The following is a 26,733-nucleotide window of genomic DNA, read 5'->3' on the forward strand; positions in this document are numbered from 1 at the left end:
GGAAAAAGAGTTGAAGAGGGATCAGTGTAGACACTGAGTCATGAGAACGCTGGTGATGAGAGGGTGACTCAGCCTCCTACAGTTGAGAGAACAGAAAGCCCTCACATGTCACAGAATAGGAATTAATCTCTTGCACAACCCTCAAGCCCCGTAGGCTGTAGGCAGACACCACTAAATCTGTGGGGGAATCGGGAAACATTACAGGCCACTGCACTCCCCTCACTGTCCCTTTAAAACAGTCTGGGTGAGGCAGAAAGCCTGGTGTTGGATTTTGGACCAGAGTCTGCCTCCAGCCCCGGTGGCCGGCCTCCTGAATTAAGCAAGCTGCCATCCCTTTCCATTCAAAAAGAATGAAAACTGTCACCAGACAACATACTAGGAGTGAGCAGAGTGAGAATCTGAAAGGGGAATGAAGCGTAATGAGGGTGATGACTGGAAAAGAGAAGGAGCAGCTGCCCTCGGGTCCTCCAGCTGAGTAGGTTTGACTTAGAGGGCCAGTGGAAAACCTGATGATTGAGTTGTGCAGAATTCAGAATCTAAATGAGGAACACAGATCAGCATTTCACTGTGGACCCATTACATGCAGAATATGCTGTGTTTGACATTGTTTATATAATTTAATATACAAAATATGGCCCTACCCTAAGAAACCCAGACACGTTAAAAACCCGCTCACAGCCACAGAGCTGGGACTCAAACCCAAACCAGCTTCAAAATCGTATCCTTTCCTGAGACGCCATGCTACCCTCTTGAGAAGGTCAATTGCCTGCTAGCAGCAAAAAAAAAAAAAGCAAGTTTCGAGACAAAATAAACCAACAACAAAACCTTCAAAAATTAACTGGGAAGAAAGTGGCCAAAAAAAAAAAAAAAAGGTAAAATCTATCTATAACCAGAGGAAAGGAAATATCTCAAAAGAGAAGTGAAAGGTACTTCCTGTGCTCGCTTATGAGAGCTGAACTGGATTCCTTTTGATCAGATTATGAATTCACCACACCCATGAATCAAGATGAAAACAAAAAAAACCATTCCAGATTAGCAAGGATTTACCTCCCAAGTCAGTACACATTAGTTGTTTTTTACTTACTTTTGCCACGACACTGCTCTTTTCCTTACCATGTATAGCATAGCACTGGCTGTTGGTTTCACCTCTGATCGGAACTTGTTATGAATTCGAACACAGTCTTTGATGAAATCTTCATTTTTGATGTCGGGCAAACTGTTCGCTCCATATTCGTGACTGAGAACTACGGAAACCAGCCAAGCTGTCATCACAAGGGCGACTTGCATGCTCAGTGTGCCTGGCACGGCGTCCCCGGAGGCGGGACCCCAGAGCCACCGCGGGTCCTGGCCGGCTGCCTCTCTCACCGGTACGGACTTCAGCTTTCAGAAAAAAACAAAAAGCAGAACATGAGTTCATCACAAGTTTAAAAAAATGGGTTTCTCCTTACATGGTTTGCGGCCACTTTGGGGCTGTTAATCCCCGCCTTCTCAGTGGCTCTCAGTAACACAGCACCTACTCTAACTTAGATTTTTATGAAGCTGCATCAGATTTTCTTTTAGTTAGGGGATATTTCCAAAGGAAATTCTAGAATCTCCAGAAATAACAGTCTCAATTTTTACGGAGGTTCTGGTGGTTAAATAGAAACATGTTTCTTACTTCTATAAACGTCTGGCAACATGCTTTTCAGAAACTATTTTTAAGACTCGTTATCAGTTGGAATATCTGGCTAACATCGTAACTTGACAGAATTCATTCTCGATGCGGGTGTGTGTGTGTGTGTGTGTGTGTGTGTTGAACCAAGGGAAAGAGAGGGAGAAGTGGTAGAGAGAGCACTTGTTTCAATTCCACATTTTAGTTTAAGTTCTCTTCCTCACTAGCTGTACGACCTTGGACAAGTTACCAAACTATAATCCTCAGCAGCTGCCTATTTACTGAATGAGGCAAATAAAACTTTTTCTAGCCCCTTAATCAGAGAGGATTTGGGAGGATCCCATGAACCGGCGAATATATCAACTCAACACATATTAAATTTCTGCTCTGGGTAATGAGTTTCGTCATAGGAGATAAACACTGAGATCTAGTGTTACGGAACCTGGACTGGCTTGCCCGGCAGAAGGACCAAGTGGCTCTCAGAGATCTGGGAAGATAGAAGTTTATCTGACAGCGACAGGCTCAGAGAAGAGTGAGCTCCAGAAGTCTGAGCCCAGACTACAAGCGACGGGGGCAATTGATACACTTCTACTTCTGTTCACGTGGTGCACTTTGGGCGCACGCACAAAGTGGGGCAGGAAGAAGAACCCAGAAGGGCCCTGGGGCAGGGGCTGGGATTCCCCTGCTGGCTTGGTCGGCCATCTTAGAACACAGATTTTCTTTATCACTGGGAGTCCAGAGACGAAGGGGCTGTGAGATGGTGGTGACAGGGTCACAGACAGTTGAAGGTCTAGGTAGAAGACGGCACCTGGGGCTAAGGACTTACAGAGGCTGCTTAAGCCATTCTGGGAAGGGTCAGAATGGTTTCCTACAACAGCAGCGATGTCTTTGCTGAGCTGGAATCAGACCGGTGTTGATCAAGCAAAGAAAGGGTAAGGAGGGGAAGAGAACGGGAGGGGATAGGGACCACATACCTGATGCAGGCAGACCCCGTCCAGTTACCCAGCGAGGGTCCCACAAGACCAAACAAGAGGGTCTTTGGCTTAGCGAAGGATGGAAATCAGACCTGAGCCAGCAGGAGGTAAAAGCAGAGTTTGCTGAACACACACACACACACACACACACACACACACACACCCTGAGACAAAGGCAGGCTCTTACCCAACTGAGCCACCCAGGGGTCCCTCTCTCTTCATCCCTTCCAAGGAGGACATATGTAGAAGGGCTGACCGGCTCAGTCTGTAGCTATGCCAACTCTTAATCTCAGGATTATGAATTCAAACCCCACACTGGGCATTGCACCTACTTTAAAAAAGTAATAATAAAGGAGAACATATGTTATTTGCATTACAAGGCATGTGTAGAATGGGGAGGGGGTGTAGGTCCTAGTAAGACCAGAAACTGGAAAAGAAGCAAAGGAAAAAAAGAGCCTCCCTTCCTCCTCATGGGATCCCTTCAGTTTCCCTGTCTTGTATCCAGCTATGAAGGTGAAAATACGAAGTTTTGGCAAGAACCGGGAAAGCCACAGCATGTTGCCTCTCTCGGTAGAGATGGTCTTCAAGGAGGGCTGGTAAGAAACATGGTACTAGATCTCATGGAATTTAGAATCCAACTGGGCAGAGAGGTAAGAGTCACATCAAGGAAAACTTCTGGATTCTGCCAGTGGTTTGGATTTTATCAGAAATCGAATAGGAAGTTACAGAAGGGTTTTTTAACTGTAGTTGGGGTGGGATCTGGTTTTAGAAAACACCAGTATTTTAGAAAATCAAGAGATATGGTGAACAGAATAGGCTTGGGGGATTATTTTTAATGGAAATTCTCTCTCTCTCTCTCTCTCTCTTTTTTTAAGTTTAATTTATCTATTTGTCAGAGAGAGAAAGAGCACAAGCAGGGGAGCAGTAGGCAGAGGGAGAAGCAGGCTCACCTCTGAGCAAAGAGCCCAGTGTGGGACTCAATTTCAGGACCCTGGGATCATGACCTGAGCTGAAGGCAGATGCTTAACCAACTGAGCCACCCAGGTGTCCCTTTAATGGAAATTCTTCTTCTTCTTTTTTTTTTTAAAGATTTTATTTATTGTTTGTTTGACAGACAGAGATCTCAAGGAGGCAGAGATACAGGCAGAGAGAGGAAGGGAAGCATGCTCCCTGCTGAGCAGAGAGCCCGGATGCGATGCGGGGCTGGATCCCAGGACCCTGGGACCATGACCTGAGCCGAAAGCAGAGGCTTTAACCCACTGAGCCACTCAGGTGCCCTGATGGAAATTCTTAAAAGAAGCATTCCAGAACTCTAAACTGAAATTATTGCTGCCGCCCACCCCCCCCAACAACCTCACAAAATACTCAATTACTTATTTGTGTAATACTCAATCTCAATTGTGTCCAGGCTGCCTAAAATTGTACTAGCATTCCTTTCCATTTTACTGACCTGAGACTCCTAGTGTAAGGCTCAGAGGCAACCTTTTGATCAACGTAGTGATAGTCAACAGTGAAACCTTCTGAGGTAAGAGGCAGGCCTCCTTCTTCTGAGTCTGTGAGCTAGACTGAATTTTGAGCACCAGAACAAGAAAAATAAAACCTTGCAAACAAGGAAATTCAGTGACATTTTGTGATCCCTTCAACAATCCCCCAAACCCTTGAAGTTCCTAATTTCCACAACAAAAACATTTCCACAACAAAAGCCCACAGAAGTAATTTACTCAGAACAGGAACTTTCAGCTAGGTTGCAAATACGCGCCTCCACTTCTTTTCAGGAAGGCTTACAACTTTACTGAGTCTGTCCTCTCTTGACCCTGGGTCGTTGCCACGCTCTCCTTGAAAAGTATGTATGTGTGTTAAGAAAGATTTGTTTTCAGTGTTTATCTCTGAATAGTGGCAGTTTAGATTTTTTTTTAACTTTCCTTATTCTTTTCTGTATTATGGACATTTTTTCACAGTGAGCATATATCTTTTTTAGTCAGAAAAAAAAACTAAGACATTTTTATTTTGGAGAACCGTGGGATCTTTCTAATTACACACAAATTAACACATATGCACTGCTGATCAAACCGTGCATTGGTAAAAGACTAAAGGGCTTGTGGATGAATGATGAGGTAGGGCTCTCTATCTCTGCATGTTTTACTTAAGAACCTTCTAAAAAAAAAAATACAAAAAACAACAGTTCCCATAGCTGGAGATAATTGTATGCATTACGGGAAAAATCTTACCCTTGCTGTGTTGTTCTAGACCCCCCCCCCCTTTTTTTAGATCCACAATGGACTTTCTTATTTCTTGGGGAGAAGTGATGTAGACTATATCCCTAATAGATTCTGTAGATGTTTTGTTTCAAAGAGGCGCTAGTCACCTTCTACATTGAGGATGCGGGTGGGTGGGGACGGATGGAGGGAAAGGGTCCAGAAAGGGGGAAGGACTGTAACGTTTATCAACCTAACACCAACAGGACACGGTTGTATTGTCTGTGTGGTAATACCTCACACAATAATAACTTGGTACAAGCCAGTGGTCTGGATGCTTGTGGGTCCAAGTTAACTCTAACTCTTATCCTAGGAGCCATTAGTCAGCACTGAAGAACTCTACTCAGGAATCCACACTCCAGAGGTGTTGGAGCACTTCACATACAGTTAGGAAAACGGACACCAGAGAGCTTGTTAATTAGGGTAAGGATGTTAACAGTTTCCATTGGCAACATGAATGCTGTTTAAAGTGGATGGTGTGTGGGAAGATGGAACATATCCCCCTGCCATGGCATGAAAGAGGTTTAAGAGAGATAGCCAAGCACACTCTCTAACAGAGTCCCTGGTGTCAGCCCTCACCTGAAGAGGGGATCCCTGACTTGAGAAGGGGTGTTGGGCGAGCCTCGCATACGAGTGAATGGTTGGAGCGGAACTGTTTTTGTAACTGCTTGCTCACGAATGTTTAGACACTTAGCAGAATTTGTCTAGGACTTGCTTTCATAGTAGCATAACATCAAAAATGGAAGCTGGGATGAGGAAACAAGTCTTTGCCTAGCCTGGGTCCCATGGCATGAGGTTACACACATTTAGGAAAGAACCTGACCTTTGAAACCACGTGAGTTAGGCCACGTGGCAGCAGGGACGGCAACCACCAGGCTGAGCTGGTTCATATCCGTTCTCTCACTGCGCTTGCACAGTAGCTGCGGGAGATACATTATTATCCTTATCTTACACATCCCAATCTTAAGACTTTTTTTTAAAGAACTTAAACACCTGGACCAAGAGCATGGCACTACTGAGATGGCAACATCGGGTCTGCCTGACTGCAAATCCTGTTTGGAGTTGAGCACAGGTTCTTTTTTTTTTTTTTTTCTCCTTTAATTTATTTATTTGTCAGAGAGAGAGAAGGGCAGGAAGAGGGAGAAGCAGACTCCCTGCTGAGCAAGAAACTCCATTCTCGATTCTTGGGACTTGATCCCAGGACCCTGGGATCCTGACCTGACCTGAAGACAGACACTTAACTGACTGAGCCACCCAGCTGTCCAAGAGCAACAGGTTCTTTAGACTGTCTAGGTTCAAAGGTGGTCCTATGTACTGGCTGTAAAACTGAGCCTTCTACTTCTCTGGTCCTTAGTTTCCCTATCTTTAAAAAAGAAATTATTTGTAAAATAAGAAGTTCAGTTCATGCAAGACACATAAATACTACTTCTATTAACTATTATTATTTCTTCCCTTTAATAACATAGGTATGCATATGTGTGTCCCACAGGTACAAAAAAAAAAAACAACCCTAGAACATTTTCATACTTTATGGAATTACTTTTAAATAAGTTAATTATTAGAAAAAAAATATCTTGACAATATAAAAATCATTGTGATAGATTGACAATGGATTTTGATGCATATTATTCAGAATGGTGTTAGATTTGTTTCTTAATAAATTCCTTATGTCTTGATTTTTTTATGCCACTGCATTTGATATTCATTTGAATAATGTAAATTATTTATTTTCTTAATTTTAGAAATGGATGGACTCAATTACCCATAATGATATTTTATAATTAGTTTTTAAGCATCTTTGGAGATCAAATGGAAAATGGTAGGCAAATGTCAGTTTTTATTCAAAGGTCCTTCTCACATAAACACATTGGACTAGAGACATGCTCCTACTAATGAATAAATTCATTTCTTCTAAGATAATATACAAAGCAGAAATACTGACAGTTTCATTTGTTAAACTGAAATACTTTTCTGGTTTTTATGTTTTGAGGTCTTCAGCTGCATTATACATTTCTTTTCTCTCTTTTTAAATATATTTCTTTTCTCTACTCAACAATTGAAGATATGCTTTCAAAAAACAATTGCCTTGTTAAGACTAGTAACTTTATAAAGGTTCATGTCTTGTCTAATTTGGATAGCTGGGAGCTTGGGGTTATATGTAGTTCTCAGGATGAGGTTAATTATATTTGTGTATTCAAGCATAACTGTAACTATCTTGAATCTTTTCTTGTAACTGTGGAGGAAGAAAAATTATTTCCCTAGTACCCTTCTAGATTCTTGGCTGAGCCACCTTCTATAATAAAAAGACAGATTAGCACTGGAAAATAAGCACAAGTTTAATAACATGTGTACCTCCTGTATGCATGAAAGATACCCATAAAAACTGAGTAACTTCCTGAAATGGCCCAAGCCACTGCCTTAAATACAGAAAGAATTTGTTGGAGGGAGGGGAAAGGCTGTTACAGGAGGTTATCAGGAAAAGCACCGTAAACAAGGGTATGTATGGTCCTTACGCTGATTTAAATCATTGCCTTCTCCATTTATAAGAGTTTCTATAAATTCTAGAAAGATAGCATCCCTCTCTTCTTATGCGGGGTGGGGGGGGGCACAGAAAAGGGGAGAGGCTGACAAATGGAGATTTTCCTTGCAAATGTAAATGTTTCCTACAAAAGGGTAATATCTACTCAGTTTTCAGAGCTTTTCTATTCTGCAATTTCTTAAATATAACCAGCTCAAGATAATCCTTATCCCAAAGAGATGTAATTTGGGGTGGCAAATTTTGCTCCCCTTCATTACTAAGGATTCTGTCATGTGGTATCTTTTCAATTATTTTGACCTAAGGAAGAAATAATCCAGTCTTTTGTATTCCTACTACTTTCCTTTTGTTGGAGAGGAAAAATTTTCCTCTATTCTTTAAAAGTTCCTCTGGCTGGTGTAAGAATTAAACTAACAGGAGATGGAGTAACAGGAGAAAATAAAATTTAAATTCATGTGTATGGGAACCAGAACGTACATAGGGGTTCAAAGACCAAGAGGTAAAATGAGGTATATATGTCATCCTGAACTAAAGAATAGGGTAAAAGTTAATGGCTTCAAAGAAGAGGAAGGCAATTTTCAGGGCCATAAGATTAGGAGCTGTTTGATAACTAGATGTTTGTCCTGCCATACACATGAGTCACTCAGATAAAATTTATCTCTGGTAATAATTTTTCTTCTTCTTCTTCTTTATTTTTTTTTTCAAAGATTTTATTTATTTATTTGACAGAAATCACAAATAGGCAGCAAGGCAGGGAGAGAGAGAAGGAAGCAGGCTCCCTGCTGAGCAGAGAGCCCATCTGGGGCTGGATCCCAGGACCTTGAAATCATGACCTGAGCTGAAGGCAGAGGCTTTAACCCACTGAGCCACATAGGTGCCCCTCTTCTTCTTTTTTTAAATGATTTTATTTTATTATTATCATTCTTTTTAACGTTGTTAATTTTGTTGTTGTTGTTGTTAACATATAATGTATTATTTGCCCCAGGGGTACAGGTCTGTGAATCATTAGGCTTACACATTTCACAGCACTCACCATAGCACATACCCTCCCCAATGTCCATAACCCAACAACCCTATCCCTACCTCCTTATCCCCAGCAACCCTCAGTTTGTTTCGTGAGATTATGAGTCTCTTATGGTTTGTCTCCCTCCTGATCCCAGCTTGTCTCATTTTTTTCCCTCCCTAACCCCTATGACCCTTGCCCTGCCTCTCAAATTCTTCATATCAGAGAGATCATATGATAATTATCTTTCTCTGATTGACTCATTTCATTTAGCATAATACCCTATAGTTCTGTCCACATCATTGCAAACAGAAAGATTTCGTTTCTCTTGATGGCTGCATTACATATATATGTATATATATACATATATATCACATCTTCTTTATCCATTCATCTGTTGATGGACATGTAGGTTCTTTTCATAGTGTGGCTATTGTGGACGTTGCTGCTACAAACATTCAGGTGCTTGTGTCCCTTCAGATCACTACATTTGTATCCTTGTGGTAAATACCCAGTAGTGCAATTGCTGGGTCATAGGGTAGCTCTATTTTCAAATTTTTGAGGAACCTCCATACTGTTTTCCAGAGTGGCTGCACTGGCTTGCATTCCCAACAACAGTGTAGGAGGGTTCCTCCTTATCCTGGCCAACATCTGTCCTTTCCAGACTCATTAATTTTAGCCATTTTGACTGGTGTGGTTTTGATTTGTATTTCCCTAATGCCAAGTGATGTGGAGCACATTTTTATATGTCTGTTGGCCATTTGGATAGCATAAATGTCTGTTCATGTCTTCTGCCCATTTCTTGATTGGATTATTTGCTCTTTGGGTATTGAGTTTGGTAAGTTCTTTATAGATTTTGGATTCTAGCCCTTTATCTGATATGTCATTTGCAAATATCTTCTCCCATTCTGTCAGTTGTCTTTTGGTTTTGTTGACTGTTTCCTATGCCCTGCAAAGCTTTTTATTTTGATGAAGTCCCAATAGTTCATTTTTGCCCTAGCTTCCCTTGCCTTTGATGATGTTTTTAGGAAGAAGTTGCTGTGGCTGAGGTTGAAGAGGTTGCTGCCTGTGTTCTCCTCAAAAATTTTGATGGATTTCTATCTCACACTGAGGTCTTTCATCCATTTTGAGTCTACTTTTGTTTGTGGTGTAAGGAAATGGTCCAGTTTCATTCTTCTGCATGTGGCTGTCCAATTTTCCCAACATCATTTGTGAAGAGACTGTCTTTTTTCCACTGGACATTCTTTTCTGCATTGTCAAAGATTAGTTGGCCATAGAGTTGACGGTCCATTTTTGGGCTCTCTATTCTGTTCCATCAATCTATGTGTTTGTTTTTGTGCCAGTACCATGCTATCTGGGTGATTATAGGTTTGTAATAGAGCTTGAAGTCTGGAATTGTGATGCCACCAACTTTGGTTTTCTTTTTTCAACTTCCTCTGGATATTTGGGATCTTTTCTGGTTCCATATAAATTTTAAGATTATTTGTTCCCTTTTGTTGAAAAAAAAATTGATGGTTTTTTTTTTTTTAAGATTTTATTTGTTTATTTGACAGACAGAGATTGCAAGTACGCAGAAAGGCAGGCAGAGTGAGAGCTGGGGAAACAGGCTCCCTGCTGGGGCTTGATCCCAGGACTCTGGGATCATGACCTAAGCTGAAGGCAGAGGCTTTAACCCACTGAGCCACCCAGGCATCCCCAATTGATGGTATTTTGATAGGGATTGCATTAAATGTGTAGATTGCTTTAGGTAGCATAGACATTTCCACAATATTTGTTCTTCCAATCCATAAGCATAGACTGTTTTTCCATTTCTTTGTGTCTTCCTCAATTTCTTTCATGAGTCCTTTATAGTTTTCTGAGTACAGATTCTTTGCCTCTTTGGTTAGGTTTATTCCTAGGTATCTTATCATTTTGGAGCAATTGTAAATGGGATCGACTCCTTAATTTCTAGTTCTTCTGTCTTGCTTTTGGTGTATAGAAATGCAAGTGATTTCTGTGCATTGATTTTATATCCTGACACTTCACTGAATTCCTGTATGAGTTCTAGCAGATTTGGAGTGGAGTCTTTTGGGTTTTCCACATAAAATATCATATCATATGCAAAGAGTGAGAGTTTGACTTCTTCCTTGCTAATTCCAATGCTTTTAATTTTTATTTTTTGTTGTCTAATTACTGAGGCTAGGACTTCTAGTACTATGTTGGATAGCAGTGGAGATAGTGGACATCCCTGCTGTGTTCCTGACCTTAGGGAAAAGCTCTCAGTCTTTTCCCCATTGAGAAGGATATTCACTGTGGGTTTTTCATAGATGGTTTTGATGATATTGAGGTATGTACCCTCTATCTCTACACTGTGAGGAGTTTTGATCAAAAAAGGATGCTGTATGGGGCACCTGGGTGGCTCAGTGGGTTAAGCCGCTGACTTCGGCTCAGGTCACGATCTCAGGGTCCTGGGATCAAGCCCCACATCGGGCTCTCTGCTCAGCAGGGAGCCTGCTTCCCTTTCTCTTTCTCTGCCTGCCTCTCTGCCTACTTGTGATCTCTCTCTCTCTGTCAAATAAATAAATAAATAAAATCTTAAAAAAAAAAAGGATGCTGTACTTTGTCAAATGTTTTTTTCAACATCTATTGAGAGTATCATATAGTTCTTCTTCTTTCTTTTATTAATATTTTGTATTGCATTGATTGATTTGCAGATGTTGAACCAACCTTGTGACCCAGAAATAAATCCCACTTGGTTGTGGTGAATAATCCTTTTAATATACTGTTGGGTCCTATTGGCTAGTATTTTGGTGAGAATTTTTGCATCTGCGTTCATCAAGGATATTGGTCTCTAATTCTCCTTTTTGATGAGGTCCTTGTCTTGTTTTGGGATCAAGGTAATGCTGGCCTCATAAAATGAGTTTGGAAGTTTTCCTTCCATTTCTATTTTTTGGAACAGATTCAGGAGAATAGGTCTTAATTCTTCTTTAAATGTTTGGTAGCGTTCCCCTGGAAAGTTGTCTGGCCCTGGGCTCTTGTTTTCTGGGAGATTTTTGATGACTGCTTCAATCTCTTTACTGGTTATGGGTCTTTTCAGGTTTTCTATTTCTTACTGGTTCAGTTTTGGTAGTTTATATGTCTCTAGGAATGTATCCATTTCTTTCAGATTGTCAAATTTGCTGGCGTATTGTTGCTCATAATATGTTCTTATAATTGTTTGTATTTCTTTGGTATTGGTTATGATCTCTCCTTTTTCATTCATGATGTTATTAATTTGGATCCTTTCTCTTTTCTTCTGGATAAGTCTGGCCAGGGGCTTATCAATCTTATTAATTCTTTCAAAGAACCAGCTCTTAGTTTCATTGATTTTTTTTCTACTGGTCTTTTGGTTTCTATGTTATTGATTTCTGCTCTGGTCTTTATTATTATTATTATTATTATTTTTAATCTAATCTGATACCCCGTGTCTTTTGATTGGGGCATTTATCCCATTTACATTCAGGATGACTATTGAAAGATGTGAATTTAGTTTCACTGTATTGCCTGTAAGGAGACCGTTATTGTATATTGTCTCTGTTCCTTTTTGGGCTATGTCACTTATAGGCTCTCTCTTTGCTTACAGGACCCCTTTTAATATTTTATGTAGGGCTGATTGATGTTTACAAATTCTTTTAGTTTTTGTTTTCCCTGGTCTTTCTGTGACCCTGAGGGATCTGAAACCATACTGTCCCTGGGAGGGCTTCACCCCCTACTTAGCCTCTGGAGTGATGTCCGTCAGTGGAGCAGACTTATCAAAGTTCTGATTTTGTGCTCCACTGCTCTCTCACTTGACAGAAACCTCCCTCCCCCCGCCCCAGCCTGCGGTCTATCTTCCCATATGTTGCCGCGGATTCACCTTTTCGCAAGTCCTACCTTCTGCAAAGTGGTCTATTTTCTGTTCCTAGAGTTGCTCCTCTTCTCTTTGATCTCTTGTTGAGTTTGTAGGTGTTCAGGATGATTTGATAACTATCTAGCTGAACTCCTGGGACCTGATGATATTTTGGTCTCTTGCTCCTCTACATCTTACCCCTCTTCCTTAAAGGATTCTATTTTTAAATAATCTCTATACCCAACTTGGGGCTGGAACTTACAACCTTGAGGTCAAGAGTTGCATGCTCTACAGATCGAGCCAGCTGGGTGCCCCTTTAATAATAACTCTATTCTAATAAAGACTCCTAGTTTAGATTCTTCTAGGCAGTTAGGGAGGGGGAATGATTCCCCTGAGCCCACAGGGTCTTTATTGCTTTCAGTTCAAAATAGTCCACATTTCAAAGTGGCATATTTTGGGGAGATTTGTTCTGAATCCCTTCATTTTCAACTCTTTATTAGAAAAAATACATACTCTAACCAGAGTTTTCTTCCCCAAGCAGAGCCAACCACATCAAGTTAGGATAGTAATGTACATTCCACTGTTTCTTGCTCTCACTGACTAACATAGGACCACAAAGCCTTGCAAAACCATTCATAAGAGGGTGTCCAAGGATTTGTTTTCCATTAGTTGGTGAATAAATCCATTTCCACCAATAGTCTATGCTACTTTTCTAGGCACAATGCTACTTTTTGGGTCATTTTTCTTGTGGGGTCACTATTCCATAAAGGAGCCAGGCCATAAGGATGGGTCTTAAAGCAAGGTTCCATGTCCAGGTCCTTTTTAGTTTTTATTTACACCTCCTCTCTGTGTTCTTATGGGATATAGATTAAGAGGTAAATCCAAGAGATAGTCCCCATGCTGTTCAGAATCTTTTCTTACTGTCAAGGTTAAAGTACTTTCTTTTGGTTCAAACTCAGCCAGAGTTCCCTCTGGGAGACTCCTTAGTCTTCATGAAAATAGGATTTTGACCAAAGAAGGCAAGGTATGCCCAGAGCTGTACTTAGACCCAACAGGAAATCCCAATCCACCATCTTAGCCACTATGCAAAATATTTTCTTTATTTCTATATTTGTTGAGCTCCTGTCATGTATTCAGCTTCTACTTGTCATCTCCATATACCATCCTTCCCTTTTTAAAGCAGAAGAGTTAGGTTCTTGTCTCATGGAGTTGAAGAATGAATCTCACAGACAAAGAAGAGTGAGCAAAGGGTTAGAAGTTTATTAAACAAGGATACAGAAAAAGCTCTCTGGAGTGAAAAGGGTCTGGACAGGGTTGCCAATGAGGACTTCCATTGTCAGTCTTTTATTTAGAGCTGACCAGGGAGATTTTGGTCATATCATGCTTGTGATGTCTTGGCTTGAGTAAGGACTGGACTGGTGATAACATCTTTAATAGATTACTTCTTTTTTTTTTTAAGGGTCTGGTCATTCTTTGTTGGTCACAGATGACTATCATAAAAAGGACAACTCTCCCCACATGTCTAGGGCAGGGGTCTGGTTTGTTCCCTTATCTCTGGTTTCCTTACACCTCCACATTTTTGTGAGCCTGATCCCATAGCCCCCTACCTATCTCTCCCTACCTAGTCTTGCCTATTCCTTACTCATTTTTAGTATAATATGACCCAGTCTTCCAAATTCTCAGGCCCAAATATTGGAGTCTCCCTTGATTTTTGTTTCACACATTTCATGTAATCCATTAGCAAATCTGATTGAAATATATCTGGAATCCACCCACTTCTCCCCACTCCCTTTTCAATCAACCTATCTTCACCTCCAACCTGGATTATTGCATTACCTTCCTAAGTAGACTCCTTGCTTCCTTCCCTGTCCCTACTCTATATTCTCCTGCCAGCAGCCAGAAGCATCCCTTCCACAATAGAAGTCAGTTATATCACTCCTTTGCTCAAAACCCTCCAAGACTTTGATTTGGAAATGAGAAACATGAAGAAATAGCCCCCACACTGTTTCCATTACCTGATGAGTGGCAACAGGTATGTACAGCGTCTGGGGGTTGCAGTTTAAAAGGTGGAAGCTTTCTAGAGTTGCTGGTTGCCAGCAGTTGTAGAAAAATCCTTCTGGTGCTTGACAGCAACAGAAGTGATGGTTTTCTTATTGGCCAGACCTGGGCATTGCTCTAAGAAGGGTAGACTGTAGTCTGTGTTTCCAGCGCCCTCAGTCACCTGGTCAGCTAATTTCTTTTAATAAGGGCCTTTTCTGCTTAATTTTGCCAGAATGACTTGTTTGCAACTAAGAATCCCAACTTTTTGAGGAGGGGGGAAAAATCCTACTAAAAGATTCCATTTTTTAACATTCTGGTGCACTTTTCAACGTTTCATAGACATACATGTGTTTTTAATATATACATATATAATAGACATGCAGAGATTTATTTGTTAAACGAGGACATGATTTTATGCAATTTTGTATCTTGCTAATTTTTCTCTACTTATCCTCATTTTATAAGTATGTTTTTGGCTATTTTAAGTTTTCATTAACATTTTGAGGGCTGTACAATGTTTCCTCAAATTAATGCATTATACTTTAGGTAACAAATTATTGTCGGATATTTAGATTGTCTTCAGTTTTTCTTTATCTTCTTCATATATGATGCTGCTATGATTATATTATATATAAAGCCTATTCCAAGTTTAGTAGGATTGATTCCTTAAAATTGAATGACTGGGTAACAAAGTATGGATGTTTGTAAGATTCCAAATATATAGTGTCCAATTACCCTCTCAGAACTTGTATTAGTTTATACTTCCAACACCATCATGTGGATATTGAGTTCATATATTATCCTAAATGTTGGAATAATGTATAAATATGAACCTGGTTATACATATTGTCTTAAAGAACCTGAGCTAGACACCAGCTGAAGCAGTAAACATAGATTTTATTTAGAAACTATTGCAATAGGGGTAAAGAGTCCCCAGGATAGAACTGGGCTCAATTCTGAATGCAGTAAAGACAACTCATGATTTACAGCCAAGAAAACAAGAGTTGAGGAAGGGGTTGGGGAATGCAAAATTATAAAGAGCAGGCCAGACTGATTGGATATCATGAGGAATTTGATTAGATATTAAAGATAGTCATATATCAAGGGTGAGGGAGATTTTCTCTTACAGGGGCCAAGGAAAGGCTACCTCAAGATGGGCCCCTCTGGAGGCTTATGCAGAGATTATTTTGAAGTTGAAGATTATTTTGAGCTGAAGGTAAGCAAGTTCACAATTTCTCTGTGAACTCAAGAGAAATTTTTGCCCCTCCCTTAACTAGATAGAATAATCTAAACTGGGGCTCTTTCCCAGAACAGGGATTATTAGCAGAGATAAGTTTTATCTGAGTGAACTATCTATATGTCAGGGGAAGCATCTAATTACCAAACATCTGCTCTTCTTATCACCCCCCTGTGAAGTACATTCCTTTCCTCCGAAGTCCTAGACCTCTATTCCCTTCTTAATATATACCTCGTTTTGCTTGACTGCCTTTGGAATTTCCTAGTCTACATGGATTCCCTGTACATACATTATTAAATTTTATTTTCTCCTGTATGTCTCATGTCACTCTGATTCTTAATCCAGCCGGAAAGACCTTGCAGGGATGGAAATTCTTGCTCCCTGATACTCTCAGCTGATAGGATTGTTGATAAAGTTGGGCTATACAGGTCTGGCAAGGATGGGAGTGGGGGACAACGTTGAGGCCCAGTCAAGAACAGGACTTTGGAGGAGTCTGATTGAAGTCCCATCAAGGAGAGCATCTGGTTGACATACATATTAAGTACTTCTTTTCTATCCTTTTGCATGCTGAGTTTTAGTTTATCACTTCAGCCACACAGACCTCAAGGAACAGTTTTTTTCAAAAAGGAAGTCACTTGGAACTTCTAAATTTTGCCTTTCACTTAACAAGAGAGATGGCATCCAAATGAAATTTATAAGCACTGGGATCAATTCTGCTCAATCTCAAAGAGAGTAGTCACTTTTAAAAAAAAGAACTCAAAGATGATGTTAGCATGAGACTTGAGTAACATATATTTCTGAACTCTTAAACATTGCCACACTTGTCTTCCTATATATATATACACACAAGAATTATGTATACACATTTCTAAAAACTTCCCCTAGCTTGATCTGTTTCAGAGGAAAACATTTACTGAAGCATCACATCCTCTGGTTGCATTTCTTAGTTTGGTAAGAGTCCAAATATGACTTAACTCAGTTTTAGCATAAAATCTGCCTGATCCTCCTTTTTCTGTTTCTCTGTGGAGCGATGCTGTTCTGATTTGAAGGTAGCAAGAGAGAAGTTCTTATTGTGCCCTCCCTCAAGTGCCTTCATGGCAACCTCAGAGCCTGTTTTTCGTGCTACCACGGTTACACTACCAGCCTCACAGTAGCTCAGCAAAGAGCTTGATACCAACTGCACATTGTGTGCAGGAAGAGGAACTCTCTTGTGGAGAGGCTGAGAGCTGGTATGTAGTTACCATAGCAACAAGCCTTCACCTTCCGCCATTTTGCTTTTACCCTGCCCCTCACTGAAAAGACAAATAAGCCTATCTGGACTATTCCGCTTACACCAAGAGGGTGGCGCTCTTCTGCCAGTTCATCCTGGTGCTTTCACAAGACAGAGATCCATGATCTTATACTTTCCATTATAGTATGGCCCACCATGTTCTCAGTTAATGTTCACCCTCATTAGTATCCTGGAAAGTGTGTACTATATAGCTAAATATTTGATGAGGAAATTAAGTGTTAAGTAATTTCCTCGAGTTTACAGCAAATGAAAGAAGCTTATCATATTTTTTATTAAAGATTTTATTTATTTATTTGAGAGAGAGAGAAAGAAAGGCAGAGCATACATGGAGGGGGTGGGGCAAAGGAAGAGGGAGAATCAGGTTCCCCCCTGTGTGGGGAGCCCCATGTGGGACTTGATCCCAGGACCCTGGGATTATGACCTGAGCTGAAGGCAGACTCTTAACTGACTGAGCCACCCAGACACCCCTCATCTCTCTTCTTTATACCAATGACTCCTATCCATATCCTGTGCATTTGACAGTTCACATCACCACAATTTGTCATTGTTTTAAATCAGCTCTCCCCAGTATTTCTGGGTTATGGCCATTTGAGAGCCACCACGTGATTTCTCTTTGCCATAATGACAACTTTTCTCTGGCAAAGAACATAGGTTGAAGGCACTTATTCATTCTCATTCTCTGTATCTTAGGATGTCAGGACCAAAATTCTCCCAGGTTTCTACTGCTGCTTCCATTGTTGCACAAGCTTTCTTCAGTAAGACTTCGTGAGTACATGACATCCATTTGCACTGAATTCCATTCTTACCCTCATCCTCCTCAGACCTCCCCTAAAGTCCTCAAGGACTTGGGCCATAGCCTATAATTGTTGTCTCCATTTAGATATCTAACATCCTGCACAAACTTTTTAGCCCATTCAACTTAAATGATTTTAAGAAATCATTCACATGGATTATCAACTAGGGTTGCTGCACTTCCAAACTCTAACTGGCATTACTCTACCTCTAAATTCCTACAATCTTCTGCCTCCCACCTCCCAGTCCCTGTTACTAAATCGGCTGCCTGTGCTTTTGGTGACTCAAAAGTTTCTCATCTTATTCCTTCATTCATCCTCTCCCTTGACTCTGGCCTGCTTGTTCCTTTTCTATCTAGCCTAGATACCAATGATCAGGAATCACAAGCATGTTCACACCAGTGTCTTCCAAATTCTTATTTTGGAATCTCTCTGTGAGCTTGGTCAGCCAATCCTTGATCAAAGAATGTGTGTTGGTTTAATTTTTACTAAGTAGAATTATAGAAAGTAGAAAAACTATGTTGATGGTCATCATCACCATGGTTTTTTTTTTGTTTGTTTGTTTTGTTTTGTTCCTCAGCATTTTAAATGAGATACATTTTTTATTTTGAGCAGTGGTGTATCCAAGCCTTTTGCAATCCTTAAGCCACTGACCCACCCTGAGGAACTGGTCTCCTGTAATTCAGCTTCCTTAAGCTTCTCGGCAGGCACAAAATGCCAAGTTCTTCTCTGAATCAGTGATTCTGTTCCTTTTGACACAAGTCTCATTTTCTTACTTCTTTCTTTGTCCAACTCCTACTCATCCCATAAGGCTCAACTCAAATGTTTCTCATTCTCTGTTGCATTTTCTGACTCTCCTTTCCTTTGTGTTCTCTTTTTCCCTTTACACACCTGTTCTCCTTTTCCACTAAATTATGACACAGAAGCAGTTTGTCTTCATTACATTACCTCTTACCATCTTTGCTTCTGCCTTAGTCCTTTCAAGTTTTACAACAAAATACAGACTGGGTGGCTTATACAACAGACCTCTATTTCTCACAGTTCTGGAGACTGAGACATCCCACATCTGTGGGCAGGCAGATTCAGTTGGTTGTCAGAGGCTTCTTTCTGGCTTGTAGAGGGCTGCCTTCTCACTCTGTCATCACATAGTAGAGAAAATGAGAGAAAGAGAGAAATCTGGCTTCTTCCTCTTCTTCTTCTTCTTCTTCTTCTTTTTTTTTTTTTTTTAAGATTTTATTTATTTATTTGACAGAGAGACAGATCACAAGTAGAGAGAGAGGGGGAAGCAGGCTCCATGCTGAGCAGAAAGCCCGATGTGGGGCTCCATCCCAGGACCCTGGGATCATGACCTGAGCTGAAGGCAGAGGCTTTAACCCACTGAGCCACCCAGGCGCCCCGTCTTCCTCTTCTTATAAGGACACTAATCCCTTCATAGGGGCTCCACCTTCACAACCTCATCTAGACTTAATTACTCCCTAAAGACCCTGTCTCCTAATACCATCACACTGAGGGTTAGGGCTTCAACATATGAATCTGGAGGGGATGCAAACCGTAAGTCAATATACCCTCTAATTCAGAATCCCAACCTCAAATTATATTAAGTAATCAGAAGCCTTGTGTTTATGAAGTATTTGCATAATGTAAGATGCTGCTAGATTTAATCATTCATGAGATAAGCTTGTCATGTATCTGAACGTGAGTACCTCGTTAGGTATCTGAACATAACCCAAGTGTTTCCAGGTAGGAATACGGGATATAAACGGTCAAAGAGATAATGTAGCCAATATAATCATAACATCGAGACTTACCCAGTTAACATCTATACTATTCAAGTAGCTCCACACTTTTAGCCTAATAAATTTCTCACTTGGGAGAAGGAAATGGTTTTGAACTTGATCAACTCAAAGGAAGTGGTGGTTTCAACAAGATGTTGCTGTTTCCTTTCAACGTTCTAGTTCTTTTTTTTCCCCCTTTGTTTTCTTTTGGCAGTTTCTCTGCTAAAACATCTTTAGTATGTTATGCCAGTTGTGGTTCCATGGGCAACTGTATTTTTATTACAGGCCATAAAAGACTGTTTGCTTTCTTAAATATAAATATAATTTAAGAAACAAAAATGTTTTGGGGAGTGCTTGGGTGGCTCAGTCAGTTGAATGTCTGCCTTCAGCTCAGCTCGGAGTCCTGGGATCAAGCCCCAGGTTGGGCTCCCTGCTCAGCAGAGAGCTTGCTTCTCTCTCTGCCTGTGCTCTCTCTCTCTCTCTCACTCTATCTCAAATAAATAAAAGGAAAAAAGAGAAAAAATGTTTTTAAAAATCTTTAATTCATTACCATTGCTATAAAATACTGTCCTTCATCTCTGACCCAGAAGTCCTGTATTTTCTCTAGTATCCTTGAAACTGTGTTTGACTAACTTGTTAGTTTGCAAGCAACATACAGTCTTGGACCTTTCATAGTTATCTTTTTTTAATTATTATTTTTTTTAATGGGAGGCTACTTAGATTTTTTCTTTATTCTCACGTTGGTTTTGAAGGTAGACTCATTCAAGAATTTGCTCATTCCAACTAAATCATTTAATCTATTGACAAAAAGGTATTTGTTAGTTTCATTTATTATTCTTCTAATTTCTCCTCCAGGATCTCTAGTAGTGTTCCTTGTTTTATTTCTGATGTTGATAATTTTTGTTTCCTCTTTTTTTTTTCATAACCAGTCTTGCTAGGGAGTTACCATTTTTATTAACCCAATATAGGTAGGTTCAGCCAGGTTTCCATTGGGCTACCTACTGTAAGGAGGGCTAAGAGCTTAGGAGAGGCTAACCCAGCAGAAAGGATTGAGAGATTGGAAGCCAGATCAAAAACCAAATGGGAACCCTACCAATGGACAGTGTCTGAGTTCATACGATAGCTAAGATTGAAGTCAGCAGAGACGAAACAAAATAAAATCACACACATGAAAAAGCAAGTTTGTTCTGATAGCTGTTGGGTTCGTTATCAAAGGAACGAGACTGAGACAAAGTTACGCAAAGCCTTATTCTATGCCAAGCATTAGACGTTAGACTGACTGTCCAGGGAAATGAGGCTGAGACAAAGTGAAAGTAATGTAAAGCTTTATTTTATGACAAGCATTAGAAGTCAGACTGACTGGCCAGGGCCACCTCCCAAGAGAGCGATGCCCCTTAGTCTTACAGGCTAGTTTTTATTGGGCACATTCGCAGACATCTACATATGTGGCTTTGGCTGATTGGATGTCTCCTACCTGTATGTTTTAGTAATGGTTACCTGGAACCAATACTAGTAACTGCTGAGGCATTTATTAGACAATAAAATGGCCTTGTTTTAGGTATGTGTTTTAGCAACAGTTACTTGGAACTGATATCAATAACTGTTGAGGCATTATTAAACAGCAAAATATCTACCTAGGCAACATGGAGTCACTATGGCTAAGTAGGCCCAGGCAGGCCCTAGGGGGTTAACATGTTTTAATGTGGAATCGACCCCAACATCCCCTCTTTTCTTTGGAGATTAGTCAATTCTTTGACTTTTTAAAGAATCAGTTAGTGCTAGAATTAGGATGGGAACCGCAGGTTTTGTCCGTTTTATTCCTGCAGTAAGATGTTGGAATCCCTCGGGTCCTCTATAGGATGACAGTAAACAATCCCTTCCAGTGAGACTTTAAGTTTTTCACTCGGTGGCGGTGTATCCAAACCAAGTCTTTGGGTTGGTAAGGCTGTGGTTTTACCTCCGTTTCCATCTCAGTGTAGGCAGTTCAGATCCCTGTGTGGGCTCCTTTTTAAGACAGACTGTAATGCCTGCAGTGACTGGAATACAGACTGATTAGTCATTTCCACTAGGGCAACCTCTTGTAGTCGTGGGCAGAGTGGAGGGGGTCTCCCGAACATTATTTTAAATGGGGTAACCTTGTGTAAGTAGGGTGTACATCGTGCCCTAAGGAGGACCAAGGGAAGGAGATCTACCCATCCACCGCCAGTTTTCAGAATTATCTTTGTCAAGGTTTTTTTTATGAGTCCTGTTCATTTTCTCTACTTCTCTGGAACTCTGGGGCCGGTAGGCACAATGTAGTTTTCAATTAGTGCCCATGGCCTTGGCCAATGCCCATGAGACTGAACTCACAATTGCAGGGCCATTGTTTGACCCAATCACGAGAGGCAACCCAAACCTAGGAATTATTTTTTAGTAGTTTTTGGCTACTATTCCTGCTATTTTATGTTTGGCAGAAAAAGTTTTTACTCAGTCTGAAAAGGTATCTATAAAAACTTACATTTAAAATTTTATTTTTGTAAAATCCACTTCCCAATAAACTCCTGATTTTTACTTCTTTTTTTTTTTCCATCCTAGTTTTCCCGCTTCTACTGCCTGACATTGAGCACCTCTATCAACTATATCCTGAGCCATACGCCCTAATTTAGATACCTGAAATTGCTTGCCAGTGAGTTCCTTAAGTTTGTGTGTCCCTAAATGAGTGCCCTGATGTATTCAGTTTACTATTTTTTTTTTTTTTAGTCTGCGAGGAAGAATTAACTTTTTTGTCCTGGTCTTAGCTCAGTCCCCTTTATAGTTTAATTTAGTCCATTTCTTTTTTTTTAAATAGAGGTTTGACCTATAGCCTCTTTTTTTTTTTTTTAAAGATTTTATTTATTTATTTGACAGAGAGAGACCACAAGTAGACAGAGAGGCAGACATAGAGAGAGAGAGAAAGGGAAGCAGGCTCCCTGCCAAGCAGAGAGCCCGATGCAGGACTCAATCCCAGGACCCTGAGATCATGACTGAGCCAAAGGAAACAGCTTAACCCACTGAGCCACCCAGGCACCCCAATTTAGTCCATTTTTGTAAATATTTTAAATCTTCCTCTGAACAATCTGGTTTTTCTGGTAGGGCTGGAGCCAGGAGTGTAACCAGTTCTTGAGCTATTTTCCTGGTTGTTTGCTTTGCCCTTTGATCTGCTAATTGGTTTTCTTTTAAAACCAGATCAGTCCACTTTTGGTGTCCTGGGCAATGCATAATGGCCACCTCTTTCCGGTCCCAAATAGTCTGAAGGAGAGCCAGTATTTTTTGTTTTTAATTTCTTTTCCTTCTGCTGTTAATAGGCCCCTTTCTTATAAATAGCCCCATGTATATGGAGAGTAGCAAAGACATACCTGTTGTTCCTATAGATGTGCGGCAGGGCCGCTTTTCAGAGTTCCTGCTCAGGAGAAACCATCACAGCACCCGCACACCTCTTTCATCCGCCCCGTCTGTGAACAGAGTCCGGGAGGGAGTGTCTCTGAGATCTGGCCTTATTCCTGTGACCTGGGTTAGGACCTCCCCGCAGTTGTGTGGGTGGGGTGGGGTATCAGTTGGTTCGTTACCTGTTTCCTGGACTCAGTGAACACACTCCTTCTTGGAGATCAAAGTCTAAATAAGTGGCTTGTCCCCTGCAAGCGTGACTCATAGTTCCTCAGCGACTATTAGCAAGTACTGTGGTCAGTCAGCTCCTCTGGCAGCAACGTGATTTAGCACTGCCAGGGACCAGAAAGTCACTTTCGGTTCGTTGAGGAGGAGGGCCTGATACTCTGTCACTCGGGCATTTGTTCTTGTCCAGCTGAGCTGGCCTTGGAACACTTTCTGTGGGTTGGACCACTCAAAAGCAAAGAGGGGCTGAGACTCTCTTGTATTCTTGACATCTAAGACAGTATATATGGTTCTCTTGGGGCTCAGGAGGGAGAGTAGGGTATAGGAGTTAGGCACCATTGGGTGGATATCTTCAATCCATTTGTTAACTTCCTGCAAGTCTTGAATGGGTCGGTATTCCCCAGTTTCGGCCTTTTGACAGGAAGCAAAGGTGTGTTCTATGGAGTTCCCTTTCTTTGCTTCCCAGGGGAGGGAGTACTGCCAGCCGCGAACAGCCGTGGGCCAAATTTAAAGTCCTTTTTGTTGTTTATTTATGTCTCTTTATGCCATTTGCCCCTTGTACCCAGTCTTCCTCCTCAGATAGTTTTCCCATAGGCTCTAGCAATGATGAAAATTGGGCTCCCGTATCCATCAAAAAATCAGTTGATTTCCCCTCCACCTCCATTTTTATACCCGAGGTTCGGGGAGGGGCTCTGAACCATGGCCCCTTCAGTCTCTGGTGGCCAGCATTGCCATCTTTTTTTGGGACACTCCTTGGCCCAGTGTCCTGGTTTTTGCAGTAAGCACACTGATCTGAAGCTAAGGCTTCCCACCAGCTTTCTTTGTACTTAGGCTTTTCTTTCCATTGACCTCTTCTACCTGCCTTTCTCCTGGTCATTGACCTCTTTTCCTTTGTTTCCTCCCCGCCTCATATAATGCCAAAACTTGAACCATTTTTCTAGTCTATTTTTCATCTTCTTGTGTATCTCTGTTTTTAAACACCTTTTCTGATATTCTCACTAACTCAGTCAAATTCTTCCCTTCAAATCCTTCAATTTTCTGAAGTTTTCTCTTTATATCTGGGGCTGACCGACCGGCAAAGGCAAGATTTATTGCCCTCTGATTTTCGGGCACCTCAGGGTCCATTGGACTATACATTTTATAGGTTTCCATAAGCCTTTTTAGAAAAGCCCCTGGAGAATCATCCTTATCTTGAGTTACCGTACTAACTTTAGATAAATTTATGGGTGTCCTTGCAGTCGCATGGAGGTCTCCCAGCAGAGCCTGGCAGTAGAAACGTAGACTCTCCTTACTTTTATCAGAGTTTGGGTTCCAGTCAGGGGGTTCCTTTGGGCAATAGTTCTTCATTCACTGGGGATTGAGGTCCCATGTTACTAATTCTGGTTTAGTTTGAATGTAGTTTTAGTTAGTTCTGGAAATTTTTATTCATTTCAGTTTCAGGATTTCAAGATATCAAAGATATTTGTCCTGGAAGTCTCCCATATGAATTTTCTTTAAGGCAGAATTTATTTTATAAGAGAATTAAAATAATTATAAATGACAAAAATTCAGAATAGATATGGTTTTACAGTTTAACTCGCAAGAAAATCAGGTTACTTCTGTGACACATAACATTTTAATAATTACAATATCACGTGATGACCTTATCAAAAGGTTAAAACTTTAGGAAATGCATAGAATTTCTATAATAGTTATAGCATCTACCCATATGTAACCCAAGGTTTATCACTGGTTTAGCAGTACTTTTTGAGTAATTAGCATACCAAGGAAAAGGTTTATGAGTCTAAGAGATCTCATTTATAATTTAAATCTTGTTGACAATTGCTAAAATTTAAGTTTTAAAGCACTGCTTAAATAGGATTACGGATAAAACAAAATACAGAAACTGGTTTCTCTGGGCAGGCAAAGAGAAAACCATATATTCTCTCCTTAACAGCAGATCAATTAATCTAAGAAAACTTTGTTTTTTGAACAGAAAGAAAGCAGATTTTTTATACAAGTGTTTTCTTAGTTTACATAATAGTCAATATATACTTGAGTGGATCACCAATATAGATTTGTCATGACACAGGGCTTTAGTCTTTTTTTTTTTTTTTTTTAAGAACAGAAACATTTTATAGGAAAAGTTTTATTTGTCCTTTTTTTTTCCTTCCTGTGAATGCATCCAGCAAAACTGATCTAATATGGTTAAATTTCCAACGTATTTCATTGTTCTCTTTCAAACCTATAAACAAAGGCAAATAAAGGTCACTTTCCCCAAGCCTTTAATGACTTACTAAATACCCTCAAGTTTAGTTTTTATTATTTTCTTTCATGTTCTGGTGCAACCAGATATTTTTAAGATAAAACTACTTACTCTCTTAGGCCCTCTTTTTTGTGTGTGCAGTTATTCTAAACTTACTATCAGTCATCAGTCAACTGCCTTTCCTCTGGTTTTTTAGACAGCATTAAAACTTTTAATAAAAACCTTAATGGCGTTTTTCTTTTGGTATTCTAGAATACATGGAGTCATTTCATGTGATTTATTATTCTGATGTGCTACATTTTAAAATTCATTTTAATTTTCATCTGTTCTGACCATACCTAAAATTTCTTTTTTTGAAGATTTTTCTTCATAAAACTTTTACAACTTTTTTGCATCTAGGTTTTGTCCCAAGCCATTTTTTTTTCAAACAATTATTTCATTTAGGAAAAAATTACCTTTTATCTTTAACAAAATGTATTTCTATTTCTTATTTTTTTATCTCCTACTTTTTACATATAGTGTTGTTTTCTCTTACTTTCATCAGTCTTAGTTATAGTTAGCAGAATTTTTTATTCTCAGAAATACTTTAGTCTCTAGTGATGGCTAAGTATTAACCAATTGTGAATGATTACAACAGAATTCTGTAGATGGCAAATTTATGAATCAGTCAAGCACAAAACATGTTTACCAAGAGATTTAAATTTTTTGCAGTAAGAAGTCAAAAGCACAAACTTGGTTCCATTAATTAATGCTGTAGTATTTTATCCTATTTGGTTAAGACCTAGATGTCCAGCAAATTTAATTCCACTTGTCATCCAAACAAACCTTTAAAGTTTCAGGTTATGAAAGACTTTGAAAGTTACTTTAACAATTACCCATTAAAACTTTGAGACAGACAGTAAAACATCAGTTTAGTTATTTCTTTGCTAATAGATTTTAACAAATAACATGAGCTTATTTGACCTTTAGGAAACTTTGATTGAAGTTTTGCATTTACTGCTGTAACTTTAAAGACATGTCTGCCTTGATTAAACCAACAAACATTACTTAGTTTAAATACTGATTTACATTTCACGTGGAACCACTCCACTTTTAATGTTTACCGGAGACATGGGTGGGAAGATCTGGGGTGGGGGGTGTTAGGTCCAGAGGGTGCTCTTTTTTTTCCTTGACAGTGAAGAGAGAAGGAGCCATGGTGCAGGAAGCACCAAGGATGGTCTAGAGGCCAGTTATGCAAGCCACACCCAAGTTGGTGCAGAAACAGAAGGGGGAGACAGAAGAGCTGCCAGAAGGCTCCACCAGCAAAGGGGAGGGGCTAGGTAGTCCAGGTCGGGCCAGAGAAGGCAAGGAACTTCCCAGAAACAAAAGGAGTTTTGGCAGCTGCTTGGGAATATTCCTTAAAGTCTCTGTCTCGAGTTAGACCAACCACAGTTGGCTCCAGTTATAGCCATTAACACAAGA

The 26,733-nt window shown here is 40.2% G+C and overlaps 1 protein-coding gene and 2 long non-coding RNA genes across 8 annotated transcripts in view; 2 read left to right on the forward strand and 1 right to left on the reverse strand.

Annotated features, from left to right (window-relative positions):
* The window catches only part of GLIPR1 (GLI pathogenesis related 1), a 45,274-nt gene that overhangs the window by 17,884 nt on the left and 657 nt on the right, over positions 1 to 26,733 (reverse strand). The window contains exons 1-3 of one of the 3 annotated variants that reach the window (XM_013056044.2): positions 22,985 to 23,003; positions 22,775 to 22,870; positions 1,114 to 1,380 (exon numbers count right to left, since the gene is read on the reverse strand). In XM_013056044.2, the coding sequence (XP_012911498.1) occupies positions 1,114 to 1,287 (174 nt within the window). In that variant the 5' untranslated portion in view covers positions 1,288 to 1,380; positions 22,775 to 22,870; positions 22,985 to 23,003. Of the gene's footprint in view, positions 1 to 1,113; positions 1,381 to 4,075; positions 4,191 to 22,774; positions 22,871 to 22,984; positions 23,004 to 26,733 lie in introns of those variants that run through there. The other 2 variants (XM_045069094.1, XM_013056045.2) reach the window with 2 other exon arrangements.
* Positions 2,290 to 8,124, forward strand: LOC123388827. Of its 2 annotated transcripts, XR_006603336.1 has the most exons (5): positions 2,294 to 2,583; positions 3,131 to 3,221; positions 5,194 to 5,303; positions 5,863 to 5,952; positions 6,623 to 8,124. It is a non-coding gene; the product is annotated as an uncharacterized LOC123388827 (long non-coding RNA). The 2 variants fall into 2 exon arrangements; XR_006603335.1 differs by having other exon boundaries at positions 2,290 to 2,583; positions 5,194 to 5,952.
* LOC123388828 overlaps positions 12,040 to 26,733 on the forward strand; it is a 35,632-nt gene continuing 20,938 nt past the window's right edge. For 2 of the 3 annotated variants that reach the window (XR_006603339.1, XR_006603337.1), the window contains exons 1-2: positions 12,040 to 15,522; positions 17,525 to 17,599. This is a non-coding gene — a long non-coding RNA (uncharacterized LOC123388828). The remainder of the gene's footprint in view (positions 15,523 to 17,524; positions 17,600 to 26,733) is intronic. The other variant, XR_006603338.1, reaches the window with a different exon arrangement.

The sequence above is a fragment of the Mustela putorius genome, unplaced genomic scaffold, assembly GCF_011764305.1.
Source record: "Mustela putorius furo isolate JIRA1106 unplaced genomic scaffold, ASM1176430v1.1 tig00003911_pilon_pilon_pilon, whole genome shotgun sequence".
NCBI classification, from domain to species: Eukaryota; Metazoa; Chordata; class Mammalia; order Carnivora; family Mustelidae; genus Mustela; species Mustela putorius.